General features: G+C 34.4%; 2 protein-coding genes across 3 annotated transcripts; one reads left to right on the top strand and one right to left on the bottom strand.

The window, feature by feature from the left end:
- Window positions 1-1,367: 1,367 nt before the first annotated feature.
- On the top strand, window positions 1,368-3,000 carry LOC129892181 (universal stress protein PHOS32-like). The gene is made up of 2 exons (XM_055967740.1): window positions 1,368-2,054; window positions 2,857-3,000. Exons 1-2 carry the CDS (start codon window positions 1,436-1,438, stop codon window positions 2,862-2,864), a joined length of 627 nt encoding a protein of 208 aa, XP_055823715.1. The 5' UTR covers window positions 1,368-1,435; the 3' UTR covers window positions 2,865-3,000.
- A 1,238-nt stretch (window positions 3,001-4,238) lies between these two features.
- Window positions 4,239-9,366, bottom strand: LOC129891746 (uncharacterized). 2 transcript variants are annotated; one of them, XM_055967213.1, is made up of 5 exons: window positions 9,163-9,366; window positions 7,875-9,013; window positions 6,402-7,718; window positions 5,357-5,471; window positions 4,239-4,732 (listed from the first exon to the last, which is right to left on the bottom strand). In XM_055967213.1, exons 2-5 carry the CDS (start codon window positions 8,544-8,546, stop codon window positions 4,509-4,511), a joined length of 2,328 nt encoding a protein of 775 aa, XP_055823188.1. In that variant the 5' UTR covers window positions 8,547-9,013; window positions 9,163-9,366; the 3' UTR covers window positions 4,239-4,508. The 2 variants fall into 2 exon arrangements, with proteins under 2 accessions (XP_055823188.1, XP_055823187.1); XM_055967212.1 differs by having other exon boundaries at window positions 4,239-4,744; window positions 9,163-9,365.

Here is a 9,366-nt window from a genome sequence, read left to right as displayed (position 1 = left end):
TTAAAGATTTCTTCAAAATAATATATATCTTCATTAGTGAAAATTTTGATAGTCAATCATTTAAACTATTTCTTATTAAATTGATATGTCGGGAAAAATTCTTAATGAATATTAATAGTAACGATCTAAATTGGAGCTTTGCCGCTACGTTATTGGCATTTTATGGCTGCGCTCATTAATAATTATATTATTATTATAGAACGTTTTGTATATGATAAAAAAAATATTAAACGTTTTTTCTTATATGACTTTTGATTGACTTCCCATAATCAAAATTGTGCATGCAAAAGTCCGAGCTTTTCGCGAAAATGTTTTTGTATAGTCGCTAATAAATTTAACAAAAAGAAACTATTTTCTTTTAGATTATTTACATATAGAAAAATAAAAAAAATCTTCTAAAAAAGTTATAAAACTAAAATATTTTTTTCTTTTTAGTTTGTTTATTAAAAAATGACATAAATAAATTTTTTATTTTGCTTTTTTTTTAATATATAATTTTAAGCTTACAAAAATACTTCTTCTGTTCATGTTTATTTATTTATATTTGTCTTGACATATTCTTTAAAAAAAATAAGGAACTAAATGATATTTTTACTATATCACTCCTAATTATTATAAGCTATCTAAATATTGAGAATTGAATTAGATATAATTAGTACATAATAATAAGGGTAAACTAGGTATAAAATAATGATTAGCTCTTGATTTTCAAATTTGGCAAGTACTCCCTACATCATTTTTACTTATCTAATATTGACTTGGCACATCCTTAAGAAGCTAAATAAACCGACAAATTTATCATGTTACATTTTGAATATAATAAATTCAATGCACTGACAAGTGACTATAATTAATAATAAGAGTAAATTAAGAATTAAGTGCTAAATTGTCTCTTGATTTTTTAAACTGAATAAGTAAAAGTGCATACTATTTTTAGTATAATATATAAGTACAAATGAACGGAGAAAGTAAAAGATATTTATTTTTAGAATCCGTATGAATTGGCTTTTGATGTTTGTCAAAAATTATAAGTTGAAATTTATAACTTATGACTAAATTTTATTATTTTAACTTAAAATTAAGTAATTAAAAATACTTTCCTTTTTGGTTTTACCAAAACACACACTGCAAAAATGCTTAATGACTTAAAAATACTTTAAGCAATTCATTCCAAACAAACTACTAGTATTTTGGATAAATAAAAATAAATAAAGAAAGAAAGTATTATACCCACCGTCGAAATCAGTTTCAGTATCACATTATTTCATAGTTATATGTAATATTTTAAAATATTATCTCTTTTTTTCCTTTATAGAATTTAATTGTAGTCACTCACCTTGAAAAGAAGGTAACTTAATATAGTATAGTAGTATTGATTAATAAATAAATTTAGAACTCATTGGCAACTCTCTTCTTAACAAACTCGAAAACCACCATGACTCAATCACCCCCAAAACTAACCAATTCCCTTCCCATTTCCCCCAACTTTTCACTCTCCGCCGCACACCGCCGCGTCGCCATTGCCGTCGATCTCAGTGACGAGAGTGCCTTCGCCGTTAAATGGGCGGTCCAAAACTACCTCCGACCAGGAGATGCCGTCATTCTCCTCCACGTCCAACCAACTTCCGTTCTCTACGGCGCAGATTGGGGCATCAGCACCTCCTCTGCTCACAAAATCGAACAAGATTATGAAAATTTCACCAATAATAAAGCGACCCAATTGGCGTTACCTTTAGTAGAAGCGAATGTTCCGTTCAAAATTCACATAGTGAAAGATCGGGATATGAAAGAAAGGTTGTGTTTGGAAGTGGAGAGGTTGAGATTGAGTGCAATGATTATGGGAAGCAGAGGATTTGGAGCTAATAATAACAGGGGAATTGTTAGTAAAGGGAAACTTGGAAGTGTTAGTGATTATTGTGTGAAAAATTGTATTTGTCCTGTTGTGGTTGTTAGGCACCCACAAGAAGTGGAGAAGAAGGCGGCGGCGGCGGTGGTTGAGGCTGAGCTTCCATCGGTACCGGAGGAGGACCATGGTGCTGATGATGAGCTAAAAGGTGCTTCCTCTTCTGTTTCAATTTAATTGACTTGATTCGGAGTACCATGATCGAATCAGCTAATATTCGAATGTGAACTTCATGTACTTATATTTTTCTTTTTTAATTTTTTTTTTTTTACATATTTAAAACTTTGATGAACATAGTATGTCACAATAATTAACAATATAAAATATATTTTAAAAATTATTGTCAAAATAAATATTCTAACTATTCAAACAATGATTAAGCCAAATAAGAATCTATACTTGATTTTTCAATTATTTCTTTGTAAGTTTCAAGTTATGAGGACTTGCAAGAAGGAGGAAATGTTCATAGCAACAGAGTTGACTACACAAGCTGAATTCTGACTTTTAAGGTTCTTTAACATAGAATTCATTATATTTTTAAAATTATAAATTATATAATATTTATTTATAAAAATTATAGATTTTATATAATATTTGCTGCGAATATAGTGGATATACTCATGAAATTTATGCATCGTGTGGAAAATAGAATTACTAAGTTTAGATGAATTTTACTCTGTTTCTATATGGTGAAAGTCAGAAATATTTGATACGACAATAATAATATGTTCAGTGTAGTCTCATAAATGGAGTATGGAGCGAATAGAATATAATCAATATATACAACTTTACTTCTATTTATAAAGGTAGAGAGGTTGTTTCGGATAAATTCTCGTGAAAGCTAGGAATATTTGAGGAAACATTCAATTAGAAATGCTTGCATCACTTGAAGAATCCAGAGCATAGCAAGTCAATTAACTACACTAACATTCTTCTGCTTTTCTTCTTTGCAGATGATTGATCTAATGCCGTGAAGTAGATAATTATCTTTAAGTTTGGATTTTGTTGCTGCAGGATGTCTTTATATATCAATTGCTTAAATTACAAAAATAAAATAAAGTTTAAACCTTTTTTGAAGTATGTTGGGTTTTAAGTATGACGTGTGAATGAAAAATGAAAATTTGAACAATTCTTTTTACAATGAAACTGTCCCTCATAAACAAAAGACAATTATTGTGCTTATTTCAAGTAAGCAAAAAAATATTATTTTAAGAATATTTATATTTAATTTAACTGGTTAAGGGGTGGGGGCATTGTGTGGATGTGAAAAAAATAATGAACTTGAAATGTCACGTATGAAACTTATTTGATAAATTGAAGATTTGAAATGAATAAAAATTCATTATTGAAGGACGTTAGTAATTGTCAGTAATAAGAGGAATTACTTCCCATATTACGTGGTCCCGCGATTAGCATTTGCTCCATTAAAACTAATAATAAAACTTACCCAATCATATTAATTTATTATATTAATATTTTAATAAATTATGATATGCTTAATGTACAAATATATATGAACACCACAAGTTTAGGTATAAAAATTTCCTTCGTTTGATTAATATCAGCAAGACCAGACCTTTTTTTAAATCTAATATCAATAACAAATTAAAGATTACGTCGACATATCACATCAAACGTTTGAGTCAAACTTTGAGTTAGCATCAACACTCAATAACTAAAAAAAAACAAAAAAGCACAGAGGCCTGTCACAGCATTCTGTTAAAGCATTAAGGATGGACAAAAGATTAAAATAATATTATCCTATTCTTACCAAAATAACATAAGACGACCAAATAGCAAAACATGACACACTTAACATAAAAATGCCTTTGATACATGAAAATCTATAACGACAACAACATACCTACTATAGTCCCATAAAGTGAAAATAAAATATATACAAATCTTATCGTAGTTATTTTTAATAGATCCCCAATTTAAAATGAAAATCTAAAAAGTTAAAAGATATGAAATTAGACTAAAGATATATTTAATACATCAAAAATACCCCTTAGTCTGGTGAACTTAAAAATATCATGGGAAATATTGAAACTACAGAGTTGTCAAATTGAGAAAAAAACATTCTTCTTGCAAAGCAATTTCATAATTGAGTTTGAAGAAGGTAAAATATATACAAACCTTACTTCTACCTTAGTGGGATATAGAAACGTCTACCTTAGTGGGATATAGAAACTGTTTTCGATAAACTCTCAAGCTCAGAAAGCAAAGTTATTAAAGAAAGGGGGTTGCAAGAAGAAGAAAAAATGACAGCAACAGATAGCAAAAAAAACATTGAAGAACAAGACATGCAGCATTATTTACGGAGTCTGCTATGTAAGATGCTCAAAATCTTGTATATTTTGTTGTGCTTTTTGAAACATTTTTCCCCTTGTACAAATCTAAACTAACATCTAAAGAAATAATGATACAGAATGTACATCCCATTAGAATCTATACAAAAGTTACATATAAAATCCTGTCAAAGATTTTTGAGACCTCCACAGGCTTCTCTAAAAAAGGCCATTATGAGGCTGTCTTTCCTCCGATTTCAGTAAGGGGGAAAATTGGCCATTTCAACCTGAATTTAACACCCAAAAAAACTCTTCTAACCTAGGAAAAACGGCGCAACAGCTTCTGTAGATTTAGCAATCTTAGCTGCTTCAGCTATTTTAAGTGCCATCATTGCTTTGTAAGTTGCTAGATCGGCGTTCTCCATCAGCTGTTGAGCCTTGTGTCTCATCTTAACTGCCAAATCCTCCGACTTGTTTGCAGCAGCTTTTGCTTCTTTCACCTTCAGGACCGCGTTCTGCTGCTGTAAAGCATCTTTCTCTGCAACTACCACTGTTCAGTAAAGTAGAAAACATCAAGATACAAGTAAATAGCAAATGCTGTACAGAGCAACCTATCCTATTTTTGGTGAGTTCAACCTGCTTACATGCAAATATTAATAAACAAAATATACCAACTGCTTAGCAAAATATAACGTTGTTCAACAGTGATAGATCCAGCACAAAAAACCTTTGTTGATACAGACATACCAAGGACTACTAACAAATTTTTGTTGATAGTGAACACAAATCAAATCAAATCAATTCCCCTATCGTACACACAAAGGACTACTAATAACTTGAGGAAAGAATTTTTACCAATCAGACAAAAAAATTCAGAAAAGTTGGCAGAGCTTGAAGACAGAGCCCCAGAACTTAAGAACAAAAAACAAGCAGCCACAGTAGCCTAGTTAAGCAGTAAGTGTGCACATAGACAAGGTTTAAAACATGTCATTGGCTATTGCACAGCATTCCACCATTCTTAATGTAGAATCTTTCTTAACTTGTTAGTAAGTAATTTTAACTTCCATAAACAGCTTCTTACAAGAGTATAGGAGTAAACATGCAGTACAGATCTCAGATTAGGACAACAAGAATTCTGATATAAATCAGATTGAATACACACCTGGTAGAAAAGGTCGCTGTTTGCCTCTACCAGCTTGGCTTCCTTGCCGTTTGAAAGACCTCTTCTTCCGGAAAACAGATTTTGGGATCACTTGAGTTCTCCTTGGCTGATAACACTGTAAGGAAAATCATTGTGACCTTCAGATTGCCATAATATAATGTAGAGAACCATGGACAGACAATTGTAGGATATTATATATGATCGGAATGATAAAAAGGATAATGTGTAAAAAGAAAATATCAAATTTTTTATGTTTTGTTTAATGAAGAGAAATTTCAGGGCTAAGTTCAAATCTTTTCTTCTATTTTCTTTTCTCTTTTTAATGAAAAATAAATTTTGTATTCCCCTAAAATTACTGTCACAATGTTGCAGCTGAAAATTCTTGTATAAAATTCAAACTTGATTAGGGTTGTGACAGCAATCAATAGAGCATCTTTTATATTCTTGCTTGCTCGTAAACCAGTCACATCCACACAGCACAAGTAGGTGAAAATGTTTTTTTTTTTAAATACAGTTATCCCATTCACACCCCACTCACGAGCCCAATAGTAGCCCTTTTCAGTTTGCTCCTCAGTGACTCAACCCCCCCCCCCCCTCCTCCCAACTCCATGGTTGGCAGTGGAAGGTCCTTACCACTAAGTTATCGCTCCCCTATCAGATTGGAGACCAATTCTTCATTACAACCCATCACATCCTCAACAGAGAATCTGGATGCAAATCTCTAGTCACTTGTCACATTTATTCTACCGTTATAATACCCAAGGGACATTAATTCATCCCAATTGATAGTGCAGTTTCTCTCTTTCATAGAAATGTGAACTATTGGTCATCTAGGTCATCCAAACACACTATAGAACACTAGGAGAGATGAGGGTGTATATCAACTTCTTTCAGGAAAATTAAACAGAAATTATCCTCAATGCAGGAAAAAACTTGACAGTAGTCAGAAGACAAGTGTATAAACAATTTTACTACTACTTTGTGGAAGTTCAATTCAAGATCTAGAATACAATTGCTTCCAAAGATATTGTCATATCACTTTTACCTGGAAAATTTTTATCAGGGAAGACCGGTTTTGCTTCCTCTTTTTCAACCAGTAACTATACACAGCCTCTACAATCTCTTTCTTTTCCTTATTTGGGCAACTACTAACAGCAGCTTTCTCATCAGAGTAATCATCGGGATTACAATAGAAGCCCTTCTCAAAAGTATCAATCAGCAACTCAAAGCTCTCAGCTGAAAGGTGATCATTTTCCAGACTAGGCTGATCATTAAAATTTCTCAGCCATTCCTCGTCATCACAATCCATGTCATAGTTAGCTGTACTCCTTGCTAATGCCCTTGCTAGTTCATCATCTTTAACAGTGATGTATGAAACTGGCCGGGCAAAATCGGGAGGATTGCTCTCTGCATAGCCTGATACTTCACGTACACCAGGAACAGGAATGATGCTCACCACAGGGGGCTGTACATTGCGATCAGAACATCCTTTATACAGTTCCTTGAAAATCAACCAGTCTTGCCTATCTGGAAACTCTAACTTCCAACCACTATCCCCAACCCATATTATGTCATGAGTTACACGGTTGGAACTACATGGCCTCATAACTTTTTCAGTAGTAAGATTAAATCTCCTTACACCACCTATCTTCACTGCTAGAATCCATTGTTTTGCAGCAGAAAGTTCCATAGCAATAACAGCGCCTTCTTCTCTGTAACACTTGTCTGGTTCAATAACCAATATGTTTGCCGAACAACTCGTTGCATCTATATTCTGTGTTAATCCCACCAAAGCAGATTTTAGTTCTTTGACACTTGGTGAGGAAGTTTTCTGTCGTGAACTTCTAAGCTCATAATGAGATGTCCGAGAGGAAAATCGGAGGCCATCACGTCTGAACCTTAACCTGTCAGAAGTCAAAACACCATTGGCATTCTGTGTGCCAAAAGAAGAATGTCTGTCTCTCATTGACCTCAATGAGCTTCTCCTCTTCTGGATATTACGACTGTTCCTTGGCTGCAAGTGCCTGGCAGCTAATTTAGGAAGACCAACAGTTGGGTTCACCACTTCAATCTTTTTGGAATCATATACTCCAGATGCTACTACATCCAATCCAGACTGATTATTAACAGGGGTGAGGCAAGATACAATCTCCTTGTCATTAGTCACCGTGACTTCATCAACGGCAACTGTAGGATACATGACTAGTGCATAGGACATGGGAACAAATCTGAGAAGCAAGCTTGAGTGCAGGTATATAAAGCAACACGGGACTGTAGAAAAGTCCAGAGAAAAAACAGGAACTGAACACCTGACGCCAGAGATAACACAAGCTCCAGTTTTGATTTTCCTGGGAGTCTGGTCCTAAGTTCCAGAAACAGGAAAAACAAAAAGATCAGCTACAAACTCCCTAAAATTAAGACATCAAAGAAGCAAATAAGAACGGGAAAAATAAAGGTGGAGTCCCAATAGTTATAAAAGTGGACTGAATGAACATCTGGTAAAGTGCTAGTAAATTACCTGGAGGAGGAGGATTCCGTGCAATGAATAAACGTCCCTCAGGGGTTTCGAGTTGATGAATCCAAAGATTTGCTGCAAACTAACAGTCGACCTCCTCAAATACATTAAAATACAATTCAAAAGGCAGGAAACCCAATAACTGCTTCCATATGATGTAATAACAATGTCACTTGAAACTTGGCCATCTTCAGATTTATCCGAATCCTTAGCATTAGCTGATCTAACTTTTTTCTTCCTTGCAAAGTGCTTGCCAAACCTCCTAACCTCTGTTAACACTTCACCTACCACAGAATCATGCCTTTTCAAGTCCACCCTTTTCCTCTTCCTTGTATATACAATTCCCCACATCCTATGTATATTGCTAACCAGGCTAATGGTCTCCGCCACAGGTGCCTCAGGTGTCTCCGGTTCATCCATAGCCTTACTATCTACATCAATATCCATTTGGACAGCTTCATGCTTCGGAGAAACATCCTTCTTAAGCCACCCGTTTTTCTTGCACCTAGAGGCATCAGTACCGCCACCACCACCTACATTGTCAAGAAGCCCAATCCACTCATCCCCATGTTTTGCCCGCTTAACCTCACCTGGAGTCGACAACCTCCGTCCTGACCTCAAAACCCTTGCCCCAAATATCCTTGTAGTCCTTCTCATCCCACCCACCGAAGGCATAAGTGCACGCACCTCAAAAGGCAGTACCCCTGCCCTCGAACCAATTTTCCCCCCTATTTCACTGTTTTTCCCACCCCAACAAATTTGGTATCAAGGCAGCGTTGTTTCTTTTCTGTTTCACTGCTGTAACGACCCAAACTTAAGTATCATAGAACCTTAACCACAAATTCTCACACATGCAAGTGTAAAGTTGTTTTCTTTATAATTAATCTGTTCTTAATCTCATTTTCAGCAAATACTCAGAATTTTCTTCATTACTGGAAACCCAATTTAAAGTTCAACTCGACCAATTTTCAACTTTTACATCAATTTCTATTATTTCCGAAATAACCTCAAAAATTGCCTAGTAACCCATATAAAACTCTTTCTTAACCGGTGAAGACCCCAAAATTGAAAACCCACTTCAGTCCTAATTAGATTCAAATGCCTTCACTTCCAGCAGCACCGTAAATTGGTCAAACTGCAAACTGCACCGAGTAGCGATGAAAAACCGAAAAATCATCAAAAAAACAAAAACCTATATCAGATAAACGAAAAGGGTATCCGTTACAGCCTTCTTTAACCAAAAAGAACTGATCTTTGAAATTTAAAAAAAAAAAAAAAAGATTAAAGATACCTGGTAACGGCAGAGAAAACCGATCGCCTTTGTGAAAGTTCCAGTGAAGAAGAAAGAACTAGAAAGTGAAAGGCTGTGAGTGATCGACGATTGGAGTGAGCAAAAAGGGACAATTAGGCGTCGGCGTTCAAATACAGAGAACAGAGGAAAATGGAGTTCACGATTAAAAATTAGGGTTCTCTCTTTTGTACCTTCTCAATTTGA

The sequence above is a fragment of the Solanum dulcamara genome, chromosome 6, assembly GCF_947179165.1.
Source record: "Solanum dulcamara chromosome 6, daSolDulc1.2, whole genome shotgun sequence".
Lineage (NCBI taxonomy): Eukaryota > Viridiplantae > Streptophyta > Magnoliopsida > Solanales > Solanaceae > Solanum > Solanum dulcamara.
Note: the sequence above shows the minus strand (reverse complement) of the source record. Positions and strands in the feature narration are given on the sequence as shown.